A 26,825-nucleotide genomic window follows, 5' to 3' on the forward strand; every position below is an offset into this window, starting at 1 on the left:
ATATATTATCCATACTAATATTATAAATGCGAAAGTGTGTCTTCCGAATAGAAAGCGAACTGTTTAACCACTAGGCTACTACGGCTTTTGACATCAGGAACGCTCATCAGGAATTAGATCCAGCGATCATGAGCAGTCCTCACAATAAGTCACCGAGGTTCTCCTTATTGTGATTTCGGTACAGCTGACGGGAAGTGGCTCATTCCGCCTAATATTCACTCCACTGCGGTAGATAAACGTCACTTAATAAATGGTCATTTTTACAACAGACCGACTATAAGGTCAGGTGGACACGCTAAGTGTGGCTGACAATTATTTTCTACTACTTTTCACTATTTTTGCCGAAATTAATTTAATTTTTGTTGAATAATATTAGTTACAATAAAACTTAAAGCTAGCCTAATCTAATTAATGAACAAAAAAAACATAAGTCATAATAATACAGGTCGAGATGGCAATCGGGGTATGAGGCGGGGCATTCCCTCCTCGATTGCTATCTCAACCTGTGGCCCTACCGCGGTTGTTTGACAGCTACAATGTCACGATCGCAATCATCTCTGATTGGTTAATGCTCGCTCACTATTGGCCACAATGCATTGTTGCTCATTGTTGCAACAAGAATCGCACAAATTCAGCCAATCAGAACAATTGAGATTGTAATAATGATTGATGCAGGTTTTAGACAATCGCCCCGCTGAGCTACAATTTAAGTACGCCTATGTAACGGCATGAAAATTGTTACTCGTAAAAATTGTACCAACACCATATTGCCTACCTACCTATTTCAACAGGTTTTGATTTTGATTTGATTGCAGATTTTGATTCAAAATATCTGTCATGTTTATGTACATCTCCAGGATGTAAGCTACGTATCGTCAAAATCAGTAGGTCGAGAAAAAGTATTCAGTCAGACAGACACACTTTTGCATTTATAGTAGCTAATTATGGATGTTGTTTAAAAATATTTTGACGAATTTGTTTTCTATTTTTTTTTTCTCCTATCAAAAGATTTCACAGAACCATAATCTCGAAAAGCAAAAAAAGGAAACAAACATGTATTTCCCAGCTGATAATTACAAACGAATGCAGCTCACGATATATAATATAATATTGTTATCAATATATTATAAGCGATACAAATATACATACCACGGGTAATAGAGTACAGACCAATCCAAGTCTCATACTGAGTGGACGTCTCAATTTTGCAATTTAAATTCGCGGCGTTTAATTTTTTTTTTCGTAAACATGTTTTGTGAAATACCGGAATTCGGACGATGCTGTTTTTGTTTGCCTCTGAGAAGAGGGATATTGATTTTTGGATATCTAAATATAGTGAGTATATACCTACTTCTATACCTACTGTTCGTTGTATTCATCTTGTATTACTGGTCATTAGATACTTTAGAGTTTATATAGTTAGTTTTATCGTAGGAAGATTCGAGGTCAATAGTAACATTTATGTGTCTGGAGTCTGGACTGCGTTATTAGCATTTTGCGATGATCAACCCATCGCCGCGCCGGTTCACTTGAGAGCACGGATCTCCTCTCAGAATGAGAAGGGTTTTGGCCATAGTATACCACGCTGGCCAAGTGTGGATTGGCAGACTTCACACACCTTTGAGAACATTATGGAGAACTCTCAGGCATGAAGGTTTCCTCTCGATATTTTCTTTCACTGTTAAAGCAAGTGATATATCTACTTATCTTGTTACTTAAAAATTACATAGCTCCGAAAAGTTTGAGGTGCGTGCTCGGGATCGAACTCCCGTCCTCTGATTACGTGGCGGACGTCCTAACCACTAAGCTATCACACCTTTTTTGGGTTCCGTACCTCAAAAGGAAAAACGGAACCCTTATCGGATCACTTTGTTGTCTGTCTGTCTGTCGGTCTGTCAAGAAACCTACAGGGTACTTCCCGTTGACCTAGAATCATGAAATTTGGCAGGTAGGAAGGCTGACATTTGGGAAAAAATGAAAACCGTAAATTTGTGGTTGCATCACAAAAAAAAATTAAATTGTGGTCATAAACCAATAATTAGTATTTTCAATTTTCGAAGTAAGATAACTATATCAAGTGGGAAATATGAGAGGTCTTCACTTGTGCATTCTAAAATAGATTTTTATTTATTTTTATGTGTCATAATTTTTGAGTTATCGTGCAAAGTGTCGAATAAATACGACTGTAGTATTCGTTAAACTGTGGTAGTACGGAACCCTCATTGCGCGAACCTGACTCGCACTTGGCCTATCTTAATTTTTATCTTATTTAGATGCATTTCATGAGGAACGTGATAGGAATAGCGGTGATAGCCTACTGTTTAAGACTTCGCCAGCCTCCGTATCAAGGGATACAATTGGGTATTTGACTACATCAAAAATAAATTATTTCTCAGTGATTATTAAATAGAGGGTCCTCCAAAATACGTAAAATCCACGTCCTTTGTTGGTTTTAAGTGTAATAACCATTTTTAACCGGCTTCAAAAAAAGGAGGAGGTTCTCAAATCGTCGGAATCTTTTTTTTTAATTTTTATTTTTTTTTATTTTTTATGTATGTTCCCCGATTACTCGAAGACGCCTGGACCGATTTTGAAAATTCTTTTTTTGTTTGAAAGGGTATACTTCAAAGTTGGTCCCATTTAAATTTGGTGAAGATCTGATGAACATCTTCGAAGATAGATACTGGAACTCCTCAACGGATAAGAGTAAATTGCTCGCGATCAGTGTAATAGCTTAGTAAACAGTAGATTTTTAACCAGTCATAGCATAATTCCATGGGACCACTAAAAATTGTGAAATAATTTTTTTTTACAAAAAAAAATAAAAACCGACTTCGATACACAAACACTAAAAATTGAAAAATAATTTAATTTATTACCGAATATATTATGTATATACAAGAGTTAATATAGTTCCATAATAATATTTTTTGGGATCGGTGCCAATGAGGTGCCATAGGTAACCCCCTTAGGGGTGGAATTCCGAAAAAGCCTTTCTTAGTGGACATCTACTCTTTACAAAAAATACACCCTCCAAATTTTATGTCTCTAGGACCAGCAGTTTAGGCTGTGCGTTGATTTAAAAACTCAGTCAGTTAGTCAGGACTTTGAATTTTATATAATATATAGATACAATTTTTTTTGTTACAGCTATTTGCAGGTTTCATGGTGGGAGTGTTTAGTTATGCAGTGCACCACAACTATGGGCTGACGGTGGTGTTCCACGGCGTGTCCGGCGATATGGACAACTGGGTCTGCCTCGTTTTATACTGTGCTGATATCATTTTCAGCGCCATCTTACTGTACGGAGCTCACAGAGTAAGCAACCCCCTGACGATTTTTTAGGGTTCCGTACCTCAAAAGAAAAACGGAACCCTTATAGGATCACTTTGTTGTATGTCTGTCTGTCGGTCTGTCAAGAAATCTACAGGGTACTTCCCGGTGACCTAGAAATTAGAATCATGAAATTTGGCAGGTACGTAGGTTAGGCAGACATTCGAGGAAAAAGCTGAAAACCGTGAATTTGTGGTTATATGACCCAAAAAAAATTAAATTTTGGTCATGAACTAATAATTAGTATTTTCAATTTTCGAAGTAAGATTAGTAGGTATATATCGAGTGGGGTATCATATGAAAGGTCTTCACCTGTGCATTCTAAAACAGATTTTTATTTATTTTTATGTATCATAGTTTTTGAATTATCGTGCAAAATGTCGAAAAAATACGACTGTAGTACGGAACCCTTGTTGCGCGAACCTGACTCGCACTTGGCCGGTTTTGTATATATAGAGAAGATGTTTGGTACATCTTCTCTATATATTATATATTGTAGTTACAAAGTAATAATAAGTTAAGTTACATTGGAAATGCTTATCTCTAAACAGATTTCTTCCAGCTTCCCATTCAAGGTTGTGAGTAAGGCTCTAAGTTTACTCTTTACTCTTGTTTCAGCAAATAATAATCCTCCTCAGAGTGTTCTACTACTATGCGCTGTGCACGTTGGCTGTTGTGATCATCATGGAAATCATTGTGGCCTCTCAGAGGCCTTTCTACTGGGAGCTCGAACTATTCCCTGTGTTCTTCGCTGGATTATGTAAGATCTTTTAATTTTAATAATCCTTTCTCTCCTTTATCTTGTATCCCTCTTGAGGATCTTGATTCGGCAGCGTACTGGAACGCTAAATCGCTTGGCGGCAGGATTTTGCTGGGAGTCGGGACGGTGGTAACTAGTCAACAGAGCCTCAATATAATGAACCAAAAGCTTAATTTGCTATAATCCGCTGAAACAGGTCGAATCTGTATGATGCAACGTGCAGCATGCGAAATGCACCGCCCGCCCTCCCACTGCTAACTATGCAGGAAAAAGCAGCCGCTAGGCAAGCAATACGCACCACCACCACGCAGCACCACAAAAATCCCAAAATACACTCGACGCACGTTTCGCCCCGCCACCGGAGCGAAATGCACCGCCCGCCCTCCCACTGCTAACCATGCAGGAAAAAGCACCCACCGTTGAGACTCAATAGCTCAACGGTTGAGGAGCGGACTGAATTCCGAAAGGTTGCCGGTTCGAACCTCTCTCGTTGCACTATAATTGTCGTGCCTACTCCTAGCACAAGCTTAGTTGGAGGGAAAAGAGGAATTTTTGACTCGCTTTCTTGTCGGTCTGTCTGTTTGTTTGTTTTGCTATTCAGATTTTAATCGATTTTAAACTAACGTAACGATGTTTGCACGAGGCTTGAAATTTTAAACATAGGTTGGAAATGGATGAGAATGCAACATTAACTTGATTTCTTCTGTTTTCCAGGCATACACGTTTACCTAATAGTTCTGGTACGAAGTCTTCTGAAGAAGTTGGAAATGTCCGGCCATACGTACGAGAATCAGCTACACCAGTTTGTCAATGGCGAAATTATTAAGGGACCAAACACTGTCTATCCTACCACTGTTGTGCCTGTGGAAACTGCGTAAAAAAGAAAAGACTGATCTTCAACAAAAAACATTACAGTACTACCACTTTTATAAATGACTCCGATGTACCTGCGCAGAAATTATATTTTTGAATGGCGCGAAAATATCTCAGCCAATCACAGCGCGTGTCCGTTCGCTATTAGTTGTAGTGTCTGTGTTTGTTGGTTTATTTTTGTTGGTTTGTCCTTCAATTACCTCGCAACGGGGCAACGGATTAACGTGATTTTCTTGCATGGGTATAGTTAACGTCCATAGGCTACTTTTTATACCGGAAAATGAAAGAGTTTTCACGGGATTTATAAAAACCTACATCCACGCAGACGAAGTCGCGGGTATCAGCTATTTGTAGGTATCTGTTTTGATAATATCGTATCAGACATCTGTCTTCATTTCTCCTCTTATACCTACTCGTAATAATAAAGATTGTTGCGAGACCGGTAATACAAGAATGTGCAAAAGTAATAAAAAGAGATGCAGGTCGTTGTCCGCAGTCTTTCGATGACCATGTGTGAGTAAAATGTAATGTAAATATAATATAAGGAAAAGGTGACTGACTGACTGATCTATCAACGCACGGTTCAAACTACTGTAGCATACAGTAGCTATTATGACGCAGACATCAGCTAATAAAGGATTTTTGAAAATTCAACCCCTAAGAGGTTGAAATAGGGGTTTGAAATTTCTGTAGTCCACGCGGACGAAGTCGCGGGCATATACTATTTATTTAAAAAGCCTGAATTAAATAAGTTATTAGAAAAAAAGAAAAAAAGTTCTATTTTGCTAAAAAAAATATGACTAGGTTTTGTTACCAAAGATTAGTTGAGTTACCTAATCTATTAATTTTAAGTGAATCTCATAAATAGTTTATAAATAATAATACCTTTAGGTACCTTTAAATACCTACTACGCACTATACTGTACCCGTAGTACAGGATTTTACGTCTTACCAAACGTTGCTAGAATTCGAGAGTCGAAACACAATAACATCAAAGTAAAATGGACCTAAAGAGCCTTGAATTGAAGTCAAATATTCAATGCCACTGATTTTAATTTCGCAATGTTTCCGCTTGGAGCGGTGGCTGTAGAAGTGTAGACAAACTTGAGCTTTAATAAAATGCTTTTAAGATCCAGTTTACTGTGACGCGGAAGTATTTCGACTCTCGAATTTGGTTTGGTTTGGTGAGACGTAAAATCTTGTACTACGGGTACAGGTCCTTGCAAGTTTCATACTTTACTCTGTCATAAACACGTTTTGCAAATACATTCGAATTCGCAAACATAGTTTCGTTTGAGATTAGTGGGACATACCTATTATAGTTTTAAAGAACACGATTTTTGTTCGGAATGATCCATCTTATGCGTAGTAGAGTTCGTAACGGTAGAAGTCGTTGGGTATTAATGACACTATATTTGGATCGGGCCATAATAGTTGACGAGCTGGAGAACAAAACGGTGCAATTCCATGAAATAAAATTGTACAGGAAGAGCAAAAATTAAATTAAAACTGTCGAAACTTTCCTGTGATTGTACCGTTTTGATCGAAATTACGAACTTTGAACTCTAACAAAGTAGAGTTTAGGCCGTTTTGCTTGGACATTAGTTCAGAATTGTTTTCAATTGGCTAAAAATATTCGGATTAAAGAAAAAAAAATTTTTGATGAAAAGTGTACCTATTTTATGCTGTTTTGTTCGTCAGCTCGTTAATTTATGATCCAGGATTCAGGTTATACTATAAGTGCACAATCGTCACTAGCTTAAGAAATGTACATAATTAGATGTAATTTTTAAAATAAAGCTGTCTTTGTTACAAATTGTTTGATTACTATCACTAGGTATAACCCATATCGTGTGTTTGTTTGTTAGTTTGTTGGTTTGTTCCTTCAATCACGTCGCAACGGAACAACGGATCGACGTAATTTTTGACATAGGCTACTTTTTATCCCAGAAAATTAAAGAGTTCACACGCGATTTTTATCAAGATCTCCCCATAATAGCGCAGCAACTAAACGGTTCTTAGAACGGAACATTATTTTGTTGGTTTTGTTGGCGATTTTTTCTTCCTATACCTAACTACAATGAAATGATCCTTACATGAAACTGAGTCTTTTTTAGCTTTTTTAAAAAAAATGCCAATTTTGTGTATTTTTATGGACAACTCACGCTAGACCAAAAATTTGACTATGTTAAAATTGTTCTCACAACAAAAGAGCAAATGGTTCCTAAGAGAGTTTTTCCTGTACCTCCTATGGTTTCGGATTTCCCAATACTGTCTGGAAGTTAAAAAACACGCTGTGTATTTAGAGGCAGAATGACATATATTAATATCTTGAGATCTCTTTTATAAAGATAAGTGCTACCCTGTCCACCTCTTCTCTTTTTCTTTTCCAATTTTTTGTTATGAATAAAAGAAAAAAAATCATACTTAGATCGATTATGCTATCGATTCTGAACCATCCCTCAAAATATTGCGCGTGGACGTAGAAAGTGGAAAGAGTAAGATAACTGAAATGCTGACAGTTTTTTGTAAGCATACTATTTGTAGTTAGCCACTTATTGCGTATTGGAGATCCGTAGGAGAACTAGAGTAATCGACATAGCTCAACGCAAGTAAAACCTATAGATGTTGGGGTCTCAAGATGCTGGAATGGCAACCTCGCACCGGAAGACGGAGTGTTGGAAGACCTCCCACTAGGTGAACGGACGACATCAGACGAGTCGCATGAAGCCGCTGTATACAGGCGGCGCAGAACTGTGGCGTGTGGAAGTCCTTACAAGAGACCTATGTCCAGCAGTGGACGTCTATCGGTTGATGATGATGATGATGACTTATTGCGTAGGCGTCCCGCGTCCACAGACATTACCTCACAAAGCGTCCACAACGTCGTATTTCCGCGCTGACAATAAGATAATTCTGTTAGCGTGCTTTACAATATACGACATTGCTACACGATATAACACAAAAATGTTTTCAAGTATCGGAAGAATTGACTCAAGTATCATCATCATCTTACTTTCTTTGTTCTCTGTATTGCAAATGTTTCTGGTACAAATCCATACTATCCATACTATTATTCCATACTTAATATTATAAATGCGAAAGTGTGTCTGTCTGCTAGCTTTTCACGGCTCAACCGTCAAATTTGGTAGAGAGATAGCTTGCATCCCGGAAAAGGACATAGGCTACGTTTTATCCCGGAAAATTGAAGAGTTCCCACAGGATTTTTTATAAACCTAAATCCACGCAGACGAACTCGTGGGCATCATCTAGTAAAAAATAAAAATAAAAGTCATCGTCAACTGATAGACATCCACAGCTGGACATAGATCTCTTGTTCCACAAGCTCAATCGAATCGAGTGCACTTACCTACAATCAGTGGCGTGCAGCTCATAGAAGCATAAACGCACTGCTTACCCTCATTGTGAGAAATTAATGCTTATTTTTCATTATAACCTGCCGTAAAATAAGTTCATACCTAAATGCATACCCTGTCTTGAACTCCTGTGCACGCCACTGCCTACAATACTTCATTCCTAACTATATTCCGTTCTTGTAGGGCCGTGGTGTTGCGCCGCCTATATGCTTATCCCACGGTTCCCTACAACGCGTTTGATGCATCTGTCACTCACTCTATGAGGGGTCTGCCAACTCAGCGCTTTCCGGCCGCCATTACAACCCTCATGTCTATAGTTACTCTAGTTCTTCTACAGATCTCCTAATTTCTGATTTTATGTCAAACCGAAGCTCCGTTCATACTTTTTTCCATCGAAAACCTATAGACCTTGGGGTCCCAATGGCGATCTGTAAGCGCAACGTTGGACCCCGCACATAATGGACACATGCATCAAACGAGTCTCAGAGAGTCGTTGTATACATGTGGCAAAAGACCACGTCCCTACAAGAACTGAATTCAATTCAGTTAAAAATGAGGTAGGTATAGGATATCCTATCGTAGTCGTAAGGTTACAGTATGCGTTTAAACTTTAATAGTAAGATCCATTATTCCAGAGTAGATGGTCCTTAAGGATTGTGAAGTCAGGAGCAGTTTTAAGAGTCATAAGTGGAATAAATTTAGGAAATAATAGTGCTTGTGTCATTACTACGACGATCTCGAATTAACAAACATACCTATGAAAGAACTTTCTTGAATTTAAAATTCGATAGAGAAGTTAATTGCAGGAAAACTAGAAAAAAACTTTTTAAAGTTTGCATTGTTAAGGAAAGTTAATTTCAGTAATAGCCAAGAAGATCGGAAAGAATAAGACAGTTTCAAAGAAATGGGAACTTTTCAAAGTTTATTCCATTAGAATTAATTACAAAGAACGAATTTCAAAAGATTCCAGATATTATAACCAAAAAGATTAAAAAGGAGGAGATAATTTCAAAGAAACTAGATATTCCAATAATAGAAACTTTTGAAAGTTTTATAAATAAGAACAATAATTTAAAAGGAAGATTTAACTCAACGAAAAGTTTACAAAGATCAATATTAAATAATAATCTAATTCGAATTCATCAAAATAAAATTATAGCAGAATCTGAATGTACTTTTAATTTTGTTTGAAAACAAGGAAAAGTTTTACCAAATATAAAGTCTGGTCGTAAAATAAAATATGCGTTTGGAAATACCGGAATGCAAGCGATGCTGCTGCTGTGTACCGTTAAGACATGGCGTTCTCGTTTTTGGGTACCTTAATTTGGTATGTATTCCTAGTACATGTAAACAATTCTGTTAAACGAGTTTCGATTATGCTAATTAATCAATTGAAAGTTTTGGGTATTTTCTCCTTATAGATATGATCACTCGGGTATCTTTCTGTTTGTTTGTTCATCTGCCGTAGCCAATTTGCTCCGAATTTACTGAACCGATTAAGTCTAAATTTGGCACATGGTATATGAGTTTCTGTGACCCCACAGACCACCACCTATAGATTCCTAATAGCCGGACACCCGCGATCGCCAAGCTTAGCATAAAAGTCGGCCCACGCCCGTTCGGTACCCTTATTCCGCACATTGTCTTGATTGCGTGACTTTTGAGTCCACCAATGACAATAAAGCATTTTCCCCTGTCACCCGCCAACATTTTACGATTTTTTCTTCTCATGAAAAACTTTTTGTATGCGTACTATTGAGATTGAATTTTCTTTGTGTGACCCAAACAGATGTGTAACGTGAATAAGTGAATTTTTGTTGTGAAATAATTTGTCGTAAGTGAAGTTGAATTTCTGCCCATTATTTTTCCTATTTTTTACAGGTGTTTTCAATATTTGTTGTGGCAATAGAGATTTTGGTAGCGTATAAAGGAACCTACTTTACCAACCACACGATGATGATGTTCAGAGGGGTACACGTCTACACCCATGTATGGTTCGCCGCCGTGCTATACGTGTCTGAAATCATCTTTAACATTGTTCTTCTGGTTGGAGCACATATGGTACGTAACTCAATCATCACCTAGCACGTGCACGTCTACACTTATTTGTGGTTCACCACCGTGCGCTATGCAAGAAATAGTGCCACTAAGTTTTGTCATAGGTATCTACATATATATCTTCAGTCTTTTTTTTTCATATTTTCCTTTTCCTAATAGCATTTGGCCGGTTTTTTTCAAAAGGACTCAGTTCGCGCACGCGTCGTGGTTGAGACTACGCACCGCACGTGCTGCTACCCGCCTCACCTCAGCCACCCTCACAGCGGGCTGTGCGGAGCGCGGCGCGTAGTCAAACTCAAACTCAAACTCAAATTATTTATTCGGAATAGGTAAAATTTTTATTTGTAAGATGATAATATAGTGGTAATAATTAATACGTACTTAAAACTAAAGCTACGAGGGTTCCAAACGCGCCCAGGTCTGAGAAGAGCCTACAACAAACTTAGCCGGGTATTCTTTTTATCACCACTTTACAAAATCACTTAAACTTATTAGAACTAACACAAAACTGATAAGCAACTAATTCCCAACCTTTCTTATCATTTAAATAATCCTTTACATTGTAATAGAATTTTTCAACAAGTTTACGTTTTATGAAAACTTTGAACTTGTTGAGAGACATCTCCAATATATTGTCTTCTGGAAGCTTAAGTAAGTTAAGCTAGTCTCAACCGCGAATCGTGCGCGAACTGAGTCCTTTGGAAAAGGACCCCGGATGGGTTCAAAACTAGTCGGGCTAAAGTAAAGCCGGGTTTGAGATATGTATCAATCAATCAAACAATCAGCCTGTTTACGTCCACTGCTGGACATAGGCCTTCCCTAGAGCGCACCACCACAGACGATCCTCTGCCTTCCTTATCCACCCACTTCCCGCTATCTTCTTAAGGTCGTCAGTCCAGCGGGTTGGAGGTCGTCCCACACTGCGCTTGCCGATACGCGGTCTCCACTCCAGAACACGTCTGCCCCAGCGGCCATCGGTTCTGCGGCAGACGTGGCCTGCCCAGGACACTTCAGCTGGCTAATTCGTTGAGCTATGTCAGTCACCTTGGTTCTCCGACGGATGCCTTCGTTGCGGATTTTGTCCCTCAGAGAGACACCCAACATAGCTCGCTCTAATGCACGCTGAGCGACTTTGAACTTGTGGACAAGGCCAACTGTCAGTGTCCACTGAGACATGTATAAAAGCGGCTACACACGACCCTAAAATCACTGGCGATATCGAGACAGTGAAATCGGGGCTGAATCGGCGATAAAATTGTCTCTACTCTACACACGTCCTTGCCTGTCAGTACGTAACCGACCGTGCTACAGACTGCTCGTTTTTCCGAAATGCCGCCGACGCTCTCAAAACAGCAGAAAATAGGAATTGTCTTGGCACTTACTACGGTGCCACCTAACCAGAGACGAAAAAGGAGGATCAGTTTTTAAACTGGTTAATGAAACGCCATGAATTAAGCCACATGAACGTCATGAGACATTTAGAAGCAGATGATTTCAGAAACTTTTCACACTTTCAAACACGCTTCTCGCTCATTTTCCTTCGCCATATTTTCGAAATAAAAAATAGTAGCCGTAAGCACGTCGTATCGCCCGCGGCGACAATAGTAACCGCAAGCACGTCGTATCGCCGCAGCGCTCGAGCGCAGACTGCGCAAAAATCAGTCCTGATTTCGCTACACACGTCCTGACAACGCTCCCTGAGCCGATAATCGTCCCTGAATCGTGAGCTCGCCCGTAGCGATTTAGGGACGAAAAAAATCGGGTACGATTTGCCTACACACCAGGCGATTTATGATACGATCTAGGGTCCTCCCCACCGCTGTCCCGATATTGCCAGTGATTTTAGGGTCGTGTGTAGCCGCTTTAATGGAATGGAAATCACTCACGATAGTTTAAATGCTAAAATATTTGATTTTGATTTAATTTCAGAAAAAGACACAATTGATGCGGGCATACTACTACTACGGCATAACCACCACCCTCGCCTCCCTCGTCACGTTCTTCGTGCTATGGCTGAGCTCCATCAACACTTGCACCCATTGCTTTTACTGGTCGTATTACATCGTTTTACTGGGCTTCGTTCTCAGCGGTGTAGGTCAGTACAGTACCCTGCAGGCAGAGACGGATTATCCCTAAGGCAAACTAGGCACGTGCCTAGGGGCGCGAGGTTACAAAGGGGCGCAGGTGATCATGTAAAGTTCCATTACTTGGCCTAACTAATTATCCCTAATAAGTAATATTATCTTGGAGTGACCGAAATTGCCTCTTTTTTAATATAGCACAGTGTCATGACGTGATGTTCTTCATTCGTTCACATAAATAAATATAATCACCAACTAACAGCGATGCAATGCGACGAAACAGCGACGATTCCTCGTTCTTTCGAAGTTAGTAATTTTTAGGGTTCCGTACCTCAAAAGGAAAAACGGAACCTTTATAGGATCACTTTGTTGTCTGTTTGTCTGTCCGTCCGTCTGTCTGTCAAGAAACCTACAGGGTACTTCCCGTTGACCTAGAATCATGAAATTTGGCAGGTAGATAGATCTTATAGCTGACATTTGGGGAAAAATCTGAAAACCGTGAATTTAGGGTTAGATCACACAAAAAAATTAAATTGTGGTCATGAACTAATAATTAGTATTTTCAATTTTCGAAGTGAGTGACTATATCAAGTGTGGTATCATATGAAAGGTCTTCACCTGTACATTCTAAAACAGATTTTTATTTATTTTTATGCTTCATAGTTTTTGAATTATCGTGCAAAATGTCGAAAAAATACGACTGTAGTACGGAACCCTCATTGCGCGAGCCTGACTCGCACTTGGCCGGGTTTTTTTTTAATATCAGCCATATTAGAGAGGCACCTATGAGGTGCTTGCCTAGGGCGCTCTTGACATTTAATACGCCTCTGCCTGCAGTTAATGTGTACATCGACCTTTAGAAAGAAATAGCGGTTTCGTTAAGCGTTGTCTCTGTCGTTGAGACCGACAAAACGTCACATAGGTATGAGTGACAGAGACAACGTTCTACAAAGCCGAAACCTCTTTCTAAAGGTCGATGTACAATATTTCCTTACCTACCTACCGGTTGCTACTGATCGTACCCTATTACATCATTTTACTGGGCTTCGTTCTCTGCGGTGTAGGCCAGTAGGTACAGTACCTACTCGGCAGGAATTTTGTGCATCGACCTTTAGAAAGAGATACTTAGCTGATTCGTAGAGCGTTGTCTCTGTTGTAGAGACCGACAAAACGTCACATAAGTATGAGTGACAACGAAGTGATCCTATAAGAGTTCCGTTATTCTTTTTGAGGTACGGAACCCTAAAAATAAGCCGGATGGATGGAACTTTACTAATATTTCCATATTTCGCAGGAATCCAAGTATACCTCCTGTTGCTGATACGGAGCGAGCTGCTGAAGATCAGGCAGCACAGTCGCCTCTGCTACGTCAACCATGCTTCGGAGATAGTGGTGGACACACCCTTACAAACTGGCCACAACCCTTTCTAGAAGCACTACAATAATTCGTACCTACCTAATCTTAATTAGTGTGATGTGTTTGTGTCTTCACCCGGTTTCAAAAATTGGGTATTTGACTCCAATTTTTAGGGTTCCGTACCTCAAAAGGAAAAACGGAACCCTTATAGGATCACTTTGTTGTCCGTCTGTCTATCAAGAAACCTACAGGGTACTTCCCGTTGACCTAGAATCATGAATTTTGGCAGGTAGGTAGGTCTTAGAGCAGACATTAGGGAAAAATCTGAAAACCGTGAATTTAGAGTTAGATCAGACAAAAAAAAATTTATTGTGGTCATGAACTAATAATTAGTATTTTCAACTTTCGAAGTGAGATAACTATATCAAATGGGGTATCATATAAAAGGTCTTCCCCTGTACATTCTAAAACAGATTTTTATTTATTTTTATGCATCATAGTTTTTGAATTATCGTGCAAAATGTCGAAAAAATACGACTGTAGTACAGAACCCTCATTGCGCGAGCCTGACTCGCACTTGGCCGGTTTTTTTATTACTTTATTATAAACTAGGATAAAAATAATGACGAAAACTGAAAAAACTAATTAAATCGATCAAATAATAAAAAAGTTATAAGCATTTAAATATTTCTGATTAGACAGAGATAGCAATATAGAATTATGACGTCATTTTGAGAAATGCCATAGTAGCTTCATGCGGTTTCATACCAATTTTCGTTTTGCGAGAAAGGGATAGAAGACACTCCCACTCCAAAATTAAAATGCACTTTGTAAATCTTTGTTGAATTTTAATATTTTTTTCAGCGTACGTCATTATTTTCATCGTAGTTTATAATAAAGTAATAATATTTATCAAAATAAAAGTAGGTAGTAAAATACCCAATTATATTATCGACAGCTCCTACGTATATTAAGTAAATTATAATTCTAATTTTACAGGAGAGCGTGTCAAAGATAAAACTATTATCGTAAAGAGCTCAACTTGTACCAGTACTTGTTGATTATTATCTTCGATTTGTGACCTAGGCCTAGGCTGATAAATAATGTCTTTTTACTATATTTTAGTTATCAAATCCATTAAAAGTCAAAATATCCAAAAAATTAGTGGACTCACGTGATACTTAGCGGCCATCGATGTAATAAAATTGGTGGTCACATGGACTAAGAGCCAGCGCATAAACTTTCAGCTTTTATAAAATAACAAGTGTCTGGCACGCTCCGGCTCTCTCTCGAACACGTATTTCAAAGAAATTTAAATTTTGTACTTTTGAACTCTGCGAAGATCTAGTGATAAATGAATAAATGAGTTAGATAAAATCAGAGTCTATTACTGTAATTATTAGCTCCGGCAGGATTTGAACCAGCATCTCTCTGGGTATCGCGTTCTGAATGTATGGAGACACCGAATCGTTCACCTGCACCTCGATTGCGGGAAACCTGCATCAATCATTATTACAATCTCAATTGTTGTGATTGGCTGAATTAGTGCTATTCTTGTTGCAACAATGCATTGTAGCCTATAGTGAGCGAGCGTCAACCAATCAGTAGGGCGATTGTCTAAAACCTGCATCAATCATTATTACAATCTCAATTGTTCTGATTGGCTGAATTTGTGCGATTCTTGTTGCAACAATGCATTGTGGCCAATAGTGAGCGAGCATTAACCAATCAGAGATGATTGCGATCGTGACATTGTAGCTGTCAAACAACCGCGGTAGGGCCACAGGGCTATTGCGATCGTGACATTGTAGCTGTCATTCTATCGCAATAGAGCTCTGGGGGCTCTATTGCGGTAGAATGACAGCTATAAATTACAATCGCAATGACCTCTGATTGGTTGACACACGCTCACTATTGGCTACAATGCATTGTTGTGTGTTCTTTGTAAGGAATAGGTATCCACTAAGAAAATGTTTTTCGAAATTCTACCCCTAAGTGGGTTATATGAGGGTTTGAAATTTATGTAGTCCACGCGGACGAAGTCGCGAGCATAAAGCTAGTAAGTATAAAATATATAAGTTGTTTGGGTTTCTCTGAAGTAGATATTATATTATTTTTATCTGAACATAGGTCATCTTATAAGTCAGTTTAAAGTAATTCACGGTACAGATATAAGTGTTCTAATTTACGTAAAGATCCTAGTTAACAGTGTGATTTTTTATAATTAAAAAAAAATATTTGGTACCTACTTACTTCTAATAATTATTATATTCTCGCCCCGGTTTAAGTGCCCTTTTCTATATGTGATTAAATATGAGTGAGATACGTAATCTAAATCGTGAAATCTTCTAAATAATGATGAAATTAACTAACAAATTTTTCAAAGCTATTTAAGCGAATACATAGATAAACTTTGCTGTGTAACTGTTGAAATCCTAACACTTAACTAACACTAGTGTTTAAACTGTGTACTTATAATAAATAATTTATATTTATATTTGTTTTTCTAAAATAAGTTATTGAGAGAATTAGCAAGTAGTTTCTAAATGTAAAAAGTGATTTTCAGTCTACCTACAAAATGAGTTCAAGAGTAAAAAATTGTTGTTTTTGTGTGCCTTTAAGAGCTGGGCTATTAATATGGGGCTATATTTCCCTGGTAAGTTTACCAATTTACCTATTCTAAAGCAGTCATGGTAAGTAAATACTAAAGGCGGTTTTACGCATAAGCGACAAGATGCGACAATGCAACATGCCGCAGCAGTCTGTCTTACACTGACGCAATAGTACTGTGCGTCATTGGGATATTAGATAAAGCCCGCGACTTCGTCCGTGTGGATTTGGGTAATTTAAAAATCTCCTGTGAACTCCAGGAGCAAGTTTTATATCTTTCACCGGGACGCATGTTGTGTCTGTAAAGCTAGCAGACAGACCGACAACCACACTTTCACATTTACACCTAATATTTGCATAGTTTATGGTTACGACATATACATACGACATTCAAGCAAGGTGTTGACATGCCACATGTTTTTTGCTACGATGATTATTATGTGTACCACGTGGCCCTACAAATTAGGGGCGAAAACCCTGTTTTGTGGTTACATCAGAAAAAGTTAGTAGGTATTAGTAGTATTTGGCCCCTAAGACACGGGATTTTCTAGTTTAGGGGTCAGGATTCCAGAGAAATGAACTGTACTGAGTTATTAAATAAATAAATTATTATTATCGTATATTATTTGCTCTCACGCCCGTGTACAAAATAGATACATATAAAAGCCAAAAGAAATATAATATACTTACATATGTACACAAAAATAAATAAACCTACATACACATTACATAAATACATATTTGTACCGGGCGGAGGATTACACCCCGGCAGGGAGACCAAACGACCGGGGGTCAGGGCGACAGGTTGAGAAATCGGCGGACTATCCTAGCCGAGTCCAGCAAGACCGCTTTTTGCATCCTGAGCGAACTGCCACGGAACCCCAGTCGCCTGAGATGGTGAGCGAGGCCGACTGGGATCAACCCATTCGCAGATACTATTATTATTTCTTGTACGATGGTACTGAACCCTTCGTCTGCGAGACGACTCGACGAGAAAAAAAAAGGAGAGACTAGAGCAACCAGAGGGTCAGCACGAAGTAATGTTACACGGTTCCGTGCTGATCTCGGGGGAGGGGGAGGTCTTTTTAGTCCGTGCGAGCCGGACACACCCTGTCGATAGACAGAAGTCCATTAGGAATTTTTCCTCCTCCTAGAAGAAAAAAAAAAAAGATATTATTATTATTTCTTGTACGATGGTATTGAACCCTTCGTCTGCGAGACGACTGGCACTTGACTGGTTTTTTATATGTTTCAGGTAACGATTTATTTGAGCGCCCTGTCCAGGCTGTACCGACTGCAGGATGTATTCTACGAAGCGTCGTCGTTTCAAGCGAACGAGTTTTTCTTTTTATTTTTCAATCTGGTCCTATTACTTCTCTATTTTATTTTCCACGTTATGTTAGTGGCGGGACTACATAAGGTATTAATCATATTCTTTATACACCAATAATAATTTTTAGTTAGTAAAACAAAAGGAAAAAAGGAACCCTTATAGGATCACTTTGTTGTCAGTCTATCTGGTCCGGCGGGTCACAAGTTTGGTAACCATCACCGATATAGATTTTGTCGGATTCAGAGGGTAGAGGGCAACTCTGCAGAAAAATATGCTACTCTGACGGACCTGACTGGTTGACATAAGTATTTATGGCGCCTGAAAGACGTGTTATCGTTACCAAAAATTACATGATATGGATATGGCTGGTGATGGTATAAAAAGTAAGTACTAGATGATGGTTACCAAATTTGTTGTGACCCCCTAATCTAATCTGTCATAGTTCATAAATATAAATATATTGCAACATTAAAATATACCAAGCGACAGAAAAACAGTTTTACTATAATATTTCAGCGTTTATTAAGACGACCGTAGTCTTTATTTAGATAGGATTATGTAAAAAAAATTGTACTTTATTGTACCTATTTTCTTTTTCTTTTCAGAAAAGCAGATGTATGTTGGAGGTGTACAACGGCTACCTTATAATATCGATGGTATTGGAAGGCATCCTGGCAGGGCTGTATATACCATTGGCTATGCTTAGATTGTACGAAAATAATATCCAACATTATGATGATTATCGGATTTTATGGATTATTTTGCTTAGTTCTGCAGTTGTAGCGGTTGTAGAAATATGTAAGTAACCAATGAAACAATGAATCTAAATATATAAAAGGAAAAGGTGAGTGACTGACTGACTGACTGATCTATCAACGCACAGCTCAAACTACTGGACGGATCGGACTGAAATTTGGCACGCAGATAGTTATTATGACGTAGGCATCCGCTAAGAAAGGATTTTTGAAATTTCAACCTTAGGGGTTCATCAGCCATTGGTCCCGCGATAGACATGGCCTACATATATTATCTATTCATTTGCTCGCTAATCATATACCTAATTATTTAAAATTCTCTTCAATCGTTTCAGTATGGAAATACTACGTACTGGTATGCGTGCGAAGCTTGGTGGCAACCCTGGGTGACAATGAGGAGGAATATCACTCAGAATATTCTGTAGAAAATCCTGATATAATCGTTTATGATAACATAAAAAAGAGGAAAAAAGACATCAATTTACGTCCTGTAGGAAACTCTGACGTACTTGATAACACAAACAAGGAGAAAGACGAAAATCCACAGTCCATACAAAACTCTGACGTCACCGTACACGATAGTATAAACACCAGTATCAAAGAAGACAATTCACAGCGGGCAGGAAACTCTGACGTACATGATAACACAAACAAGGAGACAGACGAAAATCCACAGTCCATACAAAACTCTGACGTCACCGTACACAGTGGTATAAACACCAGTATCAAAGACGACAATTCACAGCCAGCAGGAAACTCTGACGTTATCATATATGATAAGGCACAAAACAGAAATAATGACGAAGATAGGAAGATGGTCACTGCTACTCAATACCACAACATTGTATCTCCTGGGACATCAACACAATAAAGTTGATGACTTTTCTGGCGTAATTGTGTTGTGTCTTCTGGTGCCTTTCTGCGTAAAGTTGGTATTCTAGTGCCTCAGGCCTTATAAGTGGAAACTGCGAAGCCCAGGGTTCAATTTTTGGATTAGTCAATTTAGAAATTTATAATTTCCAAATTGGCCTTGTTTTATCGGCAAAACCGTATCGCCACGCGTATTTGCAGAGTCTGAATTGTCAGTTATCATAATTTCAGATCACAGTCAAGCATCAAGGCAAGTTTAATTGTATTATATCATCAGCATCAGTAAATTATTATTAATTATCACGATCTCTTTCTGTTTTAATCTCTTTTTGTTTTCGACATAGATATAGGTGCCTCCTGTAAATGAATTTATGATTAGAAAACTATTAAGTATTAATTATATGATTACTTTTCTCTAACTTTCGGATTTAATGTGCCAATAATTATTGACCTTCAACAGTTCTCCTCTGCAAATTCAAACAAAAACTGAATATTCGCATTCGCATTCGCATTCGCATCCGCGAATGTCCAAAATATGACATTCGTTACATCACTATACATATATGTATATTTATTACTTACATATATCATTAAGCGTCGTGCGTAGTTAAATGGTTTGTATTTGTAGATATATTTTTAGACGATATCATAGGTTATTATTTATTGTAATTGGTTCAGGGTAGTTTAGTGCTCAATTGAAATAAGGTTATTGTAGTAAAACGACCGGATCAAGTTTCATTTATTAAAAAATAATAAGTAAAGATGTGAAAACCTATTCAGTTCCAGCAGGTAAGCTCGGGTAAACCGTGTTGCCATCCTTTATTTCACCAGCGATGATTTCCTGGAGCTGATTTTCATATGTAAGGCCAGACGAATTTTCTAGTTTTTCTAAAAGACTTCTCACCAAAATGATTAGGTAGATGTATAAACCTGAAAAAATAACGAAAATAGATTAGTACCTACGGAATAATCGAAAGAATAACTAATTAAAGTTAAAAACGAATTAATTTATTTTTTAAATTTATTTATTTGACAGCTTAAAACTATCATTACAGGCTAACCTAATGCGATAGCTAAGTTAACTTAAATTATTTATATCTACTTATTACCTATTACATACTTTTTACTATATACAACTAACTGACTTAAACTTAAATAACCTACTTTATTTAAAACTTAACAAAAACGTTGTGGCCCTTATGAACTCGCTTAGTTTAAAGTTTAATAAAATCGAAGTAGGTACCACATACGTACGTTGATTGTGTAGAGCATTTTTACAGATACATCACTTGTAAAAACAAAAATACTTTTCCTTTCAAATAAGAAGATTTTTGCTATTTTTAAAATTTAATGAAAATCAATACTTTAGGTACCTAATTAAATCTTGAGATTTTTACACGCCTGCCCAAAAGAAAGAGAATGTTTTCAGCATTCATATTATATTATGTGAGGTTCATTATTCTACCATAACTTCTAAAATGCCTGAACAGATTTGGATTTAACCCAGTAAGTAGGTACAATTTTTTTAAATGAAAATCAATACTTATAATAAAACTGTAACAGGTCAAATTCTGTACATTGAAGATATTTTGAAAAATTTTTTTCGAGGGCACTCTATAATCGATACTGAACCCAAAACTGTAATTTTTTTCATTTTTGTCTGTCTGTCTGTCTGTCTGTCTGTCTGTCTGTCTGTCTGTCTGTCTGTCTGTCTGTATCACGGCCGCGCATCACGCTGAAACTACTGAATGGATTCCAATGAAACTTGGTACGATTTGAGGTCATACTATGAGGAAGAATATAGGATACTTTTATCCCGAAATTCAGCATGGTTCCCGTAGGAGAGGGGATGAAAGTTAAAATGTATACTGAGTTGTAATTCATTAACGCGTAGTCCGATTTCATTCATTCTTTTTTTGTTAGAAAGAGGATACTTTAAAAATTGTTCCGTAAATATTTCAAGGTCATTGGTTTTTAACCGACTGTCAAAAAGGAGGTGGTTCTTTTTTCTGCATCGATTTTTTCGAGGTTTCTGGACCGATTTGCAAAATTTTTTTTTAAATCAACAAAAAAAGTTTTCGTGGTGGTCACATAAAAAATTCTGGATTCGACTCCTTAATCCTGATGCTGCAGGGTTACTGCCCGCCTGAGTTATCAAGATTCAGGAAATGTTCATAGTGAATTCATATTGTAGGTAGGTACCAAGCAACGACTTTATTCTCAGACTTCAAGTCTCAACTCCTCAACCCTGATGATGTAGGGTACAGCACTCCTAAACTATAATGTTTCAGGAACTGCGGATGATGCAAAATTATTTTAGGTACCAAGCATAGGCTACATCATTGAACTTCGGATCCTCACTCCTCAATCCTGATGCTGCAAAGTACTGAAGTCCTAAATCGTGGGGATTTTAGAATTTCTGATAGTGAATTGATATTTAAAAAAAAAAATTTGAATCGACTGTTAGGCGGAACGAAGTTCGCCGGGTCAGCTAGTATTACAATAAAACTTAAAGCTAGTCTTAGCTAACTGTACAAATCATGCCCGCGTGGAATAGTGCCAAAATACTGGCTGCATTTCCACGCTGGTAAAATGTCTCGTAAATTTCTTTTAGCACTAAGACTCCATGGCCCCAGGGTTTCCACGGCAAATGGAACAAAAATGTAACTCTCGATAAGAGAGGCATATTTGCGCCGCTTGCCGCTTTCAGCTGTTTCTGCTGCGGCTCCCGATCTTGGTGCTCGTGCTAGCTAGTAGGTATAGTTTTCAATTATCATTTACATTGCAGATAATACTTACAACATTTAACGAAGGACGACATCACATAGTCAATAACATTATCAGGTTTTGAAAAAATGAAATATATCATCAGAATGATCAGCACAAATAACATGGTCATCGTGTAGTAGTAGAAAACTTTGAGACATCTGACAATTTGCTGAAATAAAGGAAAAACTCGGTCAATTTAGACAAAAATAGTGGTCAAATAACAATTTAACTCCCACAGACCCAAATATTGGTGGAGTGCTGGGGTTTACCCAGTGGCGTGCACAGGAGTTCAAGCCAGGGTATGCATTTAGGTATGAACTTATTTTACGGCCGGTTATAATGAAAAATAAGCATTGATTTATTACAATGAGGGTAAGCAGTGCGTTTATGCCTCTATGAGCTGCACGCCACTGGGTTTACCATTACAAATAAAGTTTTCAAAATCCCCATCGATCCTATTATGTGTGCTACAAAAGTTATTCAGGGTCAAAGGTCAAAATTTGAGATTTTTTTAATTTTTCTCGAAAACGGTAAGTTTTATCAAAATAGATCTAGAGTCGAAATTTTCACAGCATGTGTATTTCTATTGCCGCTACAACACCAAATAATAAAAATTTCAAGATTGCGGCCTTGAAAATTTAAAAAAAAAACAAAAAATGTTATTTCATGTACGATCGGTACGGAACCCTTCGTGTGCGAATCTGACTCGCACTTGACCGATTTATTACGGCTCTTTAGACGAAACACTAGAATATTATTCAATGCTAAATGACATTATTTATCTTTTATAAATAAATGATAGAAATTCGATTCCAGACCAGATGGATGTGATTGTGATACCTAATTCGAAACTTTATACGTAGGTACCTACCTAGCTTGGATTTTTTAAATTTATTATTTTACTAGCTGATGCTCGCAACTTCGTTCGCGTGGGTTTAGGTTTTAAAAATCCCTTGGTTTTAAAAAACTCTTTCATTTTCCGGGATAAAAAGTAGCCGATGTCACTCTCCATGTCTGTTACTACTTACTATACCCATGCCAAAAATCACGTTTAATCTGTTGCTCCGTTTCGACGACAAACCAACAAACGAACAAACAAACAAACACACTTCCACATTTATAATTTGGGTAATGATAGTACCTAATCTATATTTTATAGTAGATGTACCCAGAGGGAGCGTGTTTGCTTAGAAGACGCCCATATAACTTATAAGTTATTGGGTAGGTATATAATTGGTGTCTGAAAATATATATTACCACTAGCTGATGCCCGCGACTTCGTCCGCATGGATTTAGGTTTTAAAAATCCCGTGGGAACTCTTTGATTTTCTGTTATAAAAAGTAGCCTATGTCACTCTCAAGGTCTTTAACTACTTACTATATCCACGCAAAAATCACGTCGATCGGTTGCGTTGCGAGGTGATTGAAGGACAAACTAAAAAACAAACACACTTTCGCATTTATAATATTATGGGTATTGACCCGTGGTATTGACATTGACCTGAGAATGGAAATCAAGATGTCCCACTTAGACTGGGGGCACACGATGCGTTGCGGCGCCGCACCGCAAAGATTTCACCGTTAAACTCGTCTCTTGCTAGTCCGGTGCGGTGCCGGAGCGCATCGTGTGACATGCCACAGATATTTCTATGTAACGCATCGTGTCACCCCGCTCTTATGGCTACATCACTGAGCCAGAATGGTTTGTGAAAAACCTACCCTATGCGCTGCATAAATCAAAACCATGTTGAAAACCATGTCAATACAATAAAGAATGTCATATATGTATATGTCAAATAAATCGATGTCGAGAAAGGCGATTGTCTGCTCATCCAGATGGAAACTGATGCTGAGGAACAGCACGCTGAGTGCTGAGTACAACTGCAACAAGTAAAAAAAACTACTTCGATATGGTTATCGAACACCTGGGCGCGTTTGGAGCCCTCGTAGCTTTAGTTTTAAGTTTGCGTAATAATTATCACCACTATATCATCTTACAAATCCAACAACCGACCATCAAAAAGACTAATTTATTAGGTACCTACTTTAAATAAATCATTTGACTTTGACTTTGACTTTAATAGTAAAAAATAATTTAATTTATGACCGACTAGCGCGCGGCTTCGCCCGCGTGGATGGTTTTTAACAATCCCGTGGGAACTCTTTGGTTTTCCGGGATAAAAAGCGTTGGTTAGGTAGGTATTGATTAGGTATACCCATGCAAAGATCAGGTCAATCCGTTGCTCCGTAGCGATGTGATTGAAGGACAAACCAACAAACAAACACACTTTCGCATTTATAATAAGACTAGCTTCTGCTCGCGGCTTCGCCCGCGTGGCCTACAAGAAACAAATGGCGTTTTTTTTCAGAAACAAACGTTATAACATAAGGACGCGCACCCTGAACAGCACCGAATAACACATAATATAACCTTCCAACCCCCATTTCATTCCTTTAGCTGTTTGTAGTGTTTAGTTTCTTAGCTGACACCTAACCTCAAGAAAAAACCTACTTTCCAAATTTCAAGTTGATAATATCAATAATTAAAACTTTCCCATACAAACTTTTATCCCCTATTTTACCACCCTTATGGGCGAATTTAAAAAAATCCTGAAACACGTATTTCTTAATTTGTGACCGAGAACCCAAATACCAATTTTCATGCAAATAACTTGAAAAATGACGGACTTGCATACAAATTTCCATCCCCGATTTAACCCACTTAGGGATAGAATTTCGGAAAATCCTTTCTTAGTGGATACCTACTCTTTACAAAGAATAGACCCTCCAAATTTCATGTCTTTTAGGACCAGCGGTTTAGGCTGTGCGTAGATATATATGTCAGTCAGTCAGTCAGGACTTTGAATTTTATATATATAGAAGTACTAATTTATTTTACTTAAGGAATTCTGTTCTCCATCTCCGAAGATATTCATTCATCTTCACCAAACTAAAATAGGACCACCTCTGAAGTATGATCTACCAATCAAAAACATTATTGAATAAGAATACGAACCACTAAAAATAGAGAAAAAATTAATAATACTTAGAGGCTTATTCGCAGTACCTACTTACTATGTTTAGATATCCGAAAATCAGAAGGCCTCGTCTTAGAGGCATGCAGAAGCAGCACCTCGTAAGTTTTGGTAGTTCACAATACATTTTCACGAGTAATGAAAACAACACTTTTTGATCAACTGAACTGGATCGAATGACCTTACAGAATGGGAGATACTAGGATAATCTATTTAATTGAGTGATGAACGCCCATTTTAATTTTTCAATAATTCATAGTCCAGATATAAACATAATTATTATTTTGGAAGACTGAGGATGGGTATAATAATGTAAACTTATAACTTTGCACAAGTACTTAAGTAATTCTTAATTCATAAACGACCGACAGTAAACTAAGTAGGTAAGTACCTACCTAGTCCAAAATAAATAGATATGAAACGTTCTTATGAATTTAGGTCTAAAGACATTAGTCCTAATAGAAAAAACCGGCCAAGTGCGAGTCAGGCTCGCGCACCGAAGGTTTCGTACTACAGTCGTAATTTTTCGACATTTTGCACGATAATTCAAAAACTATGATGCATAAAAATAAATAAAAATCTGTGAAACAAATATCTGTGTCTATGGTTTGCCGAATTTGCGTAAAAATGTGTATTTTCAAAGTAACACGGAACATAACCTAACATTTGTATATAAATCTTTGAGCCCATTTTATAAGTACATTTTTACAGATACCTGAAACCGTAACAGTCACAAATATTAATTTTACAAGGATTTTACAAAATTTCAGATATATTGGTTAGTAATGTTAGTATTTAAAGGAGAAGCAAACTTTTTTTTGATTGCTTGGGGCACGCTACCCCAATATTAATATGAAAAGGTAGGAAAAAAAAATTAAAATTCACACTTGTTTACGTTTGTATATTTTGTACAATTTACCTTATAGGTAAATGGTATACTTATAAGTTATTGGGTAGGTATATAATATAAAAAACTGGCCAAGTGCGAGTCAGACTCGCGCACCGAGGGTTCCGTACTACAGTCGTATTTTTTCGACATTTTGCACGATAAATCAAAAACTGTACCTCGTGCATCAAAATAAATAAAAATCTGTTTTAGAATGTACAGGTCCCTTTCATATGATACCCCAATTGGTATATTACTTAATCTTACTTTGAAAGTTGAAAATATTAATTATTTGTCATGATCACATTTTAATTATTTTTTGTGATACATATAACCACTTGCGGTTTTCGAATTTTTCCCCTTACGCGTGATATAAGACTTACCTATCTGCCAAATTTCATAATTCTAGGTCAACGGGAAGTACCCTATAGGTTTCGTGACAGACAGACAGACAGACAACAAAGTGAGCCTCTTAAGGGTTCCGTTTTTCCGTTTGAGGTACGGAACTCTAATAAAATAGCCATAAGATTAATTGAAGAGCTGGTGAACAAAAGGTGTAGGACGTTTAACGTTTTTGGGCCATTGAATACAAATCTGAACTTAATTTTGGACTGAATTTCAGTACATTTCTTGACATTTCCAAGCAAAACGGCCTAAAACTGTATTGAAAATTCATGGTTTCTAACTCTTATACTTTTTCTGAGCGCAGCAAAATTTTAGAGTATTCG

At 37.7% G+C, this 26,825-nt stretch overlaps 3 protein-coding genes across 5 annotated transcripts; 2 read left to right on the forward strand and 1 right to left on the reverse strand.

Annotated features, from left to right (window-relative positions):
* Positions 1–1,142: 1,142 nt before the first annotated feature.
* Positions 1,143–14,852, forward strand: LOC117989743 (uncharacterized). 3 transcript variants are annotated; one of them, XM_069503717.1, is made up of 6 exons: positions 1,143–1,335; positions 3,151–3,318; positions 3,952–4,093; positions 10,313–10,404; positions 12,331–12,496; positions 13,777–14,852. In XM_069503717.1, the coding sequence occupies exons 1-6, from the start codon at positions 1,249–1,251 to the stop codon at positions 13,911–13,913; spliced, it is 792 nt and encodes a 263-aa protein (XP_069359818.1). In that variant the 5' UTR covers positions 1,143–1,248; the 3' UTR covers positions 13,914–14,852. The 3 variants fall into 3 exon arrangements, with proteins under 3 accessions (XP_069359818.1, XP_034833045.2, XP_069359819.1); XM_034977154.2 differs by lacking the exons at positions 10,313–10,404; positions 12,331–12,496; positions 13,777–14,852 and adding an exon at positions 4,808–5,740 and having other exon boundaries at positions 1,149–1,335; XM_069503718.1 differs by lacking the exons at positions 1,143–1,335; positions 3,151–3,318; positions 3,952–4,093 and adding an exon at positions 8,986–9,670 and having other exon boundaries at positions 10,225–10,404.
* A 2,330-nt stretch (positions 14,853–17,182) lies between these two features.
* LOC138403386 (uncharacterized) lies at positions 17,183–19,713 on the forward strand. The gene is made up of 4 exons (XM_069503730.1): positions 17,183–17,346; positions 17,705–17,869; positions 18,388–18,580; positions 18,873–19,713. The coding sequence occupies exons 1-4, from the start codon at positions 17,344–17,346 to the stop codon at positions 19,406–19,408; spliced, it is 897 nt and encodes a 298-aa protein (XP_069359831.1). The 5' UTR covers positions 17,183–17,343; the 3' UTR covers positions 19,409–19,713.
* A 409-nt stretch (positions 19,714–20,122) lies between these two features.
* On the reverse strand, positions 20,123–25,387 carry LOC117989658 (uncharacterized). The gene is made up of 4 exons (XM_034977051.2): positions 25,252–25,387; positions 23,896–24,057; positions 22,207–22,345; positions 20,123–20,337 (listed from the first exon to the last, which is right to left on the reverse strand). The coding sequence occupies exons 1-4, from the start codon at positions 25,336–25,338 to the stop codon at positions 20,180–20,182; spliced, it is 546 nt and encodes a 181-aa protein (XP_034832942.2). The 5' UTR covers positions 25,339–25,387; the 3' UTR covers positions 20,123–20,179.
* Positions 25,388–26,825: the final 1,438 nt, after the last annotated feature.

The sequence above is a fragment of the Maniola hyperantus genome, chromosome 16 (genome assembly GCF_902806685.2).
Source record: "Maniola hyperantus chromosome 16, iAphHyp1.2, whole genome shotgun sequence".
NCBI lineage: Eukaryota > Metazoa > Arthropoda > Insecta > Lepidoptera > Nymphalidae > Maniola > Maniola hyperantus.

Excerpts from the sequence above, each read along its gene's own strand:
- LOC117989743 (XM_069503717.1), top strand. The coding sequence starts at position 1,249 with ATGTTTTGTGAAATACCGGAATTCGGACGATGCTGTTTTTGTTTGCCT. Across the intron at positions 10,405-12,330 it reads TTCTGGTTGGAGCACATATG|AAAAAGACACAATTGATGCG; the intron begins GTACGTAACTCA and ends ATTTAATTTCAG. Across the intron at positions 12,497-13,776 it reads CTTCGTTCTCAGCGGTGTAG|GAATCCAAGTATACCTCCTG; the intron begins GTCAGTACAGTA and ends CATATTTCGCAG.
- LOC138403386 (XM_069503730.1), top strand. Across the intron at positions 17,870-18,387 it reads TAGTGGCGGGACTACATAAG|AAAAGCAGATGTATGTTGGA; the intron begins GTATTAATCATA and ends TTTTCTTTTCAG. Across the intron at positions 18,581-18,872 it reads TGTAGCGGTTGTAGAAATAT|TATGGAAATACTACGTACTG; the intron begins GTAAGTAACCAA and ends CAATCGTTTCAG.
- LOC117989658 (XM_034977051.2), bottom strand. The coding sequence starts at position 25,338 with ATGTATTGTGAACTACCAAAACTTACGAGGTGCTGCTTCTGCATGCCT. Across the intron at positions 22,346-23,895 it reads TGATTTATGCAGCGCATAGG|CAAATTGTCAGATGTCTCAA; the intron begins GTAGGTTTTTCA and ends CCTTTATTTCAG. Across the intron at positions 20,338-22,206 it reads GTCGTCCTTCGTTAAATGTT|GTTTATACATCTACCTAATC; the intron begins GTAAGTATTATC and ends TTATTTTTTCAG.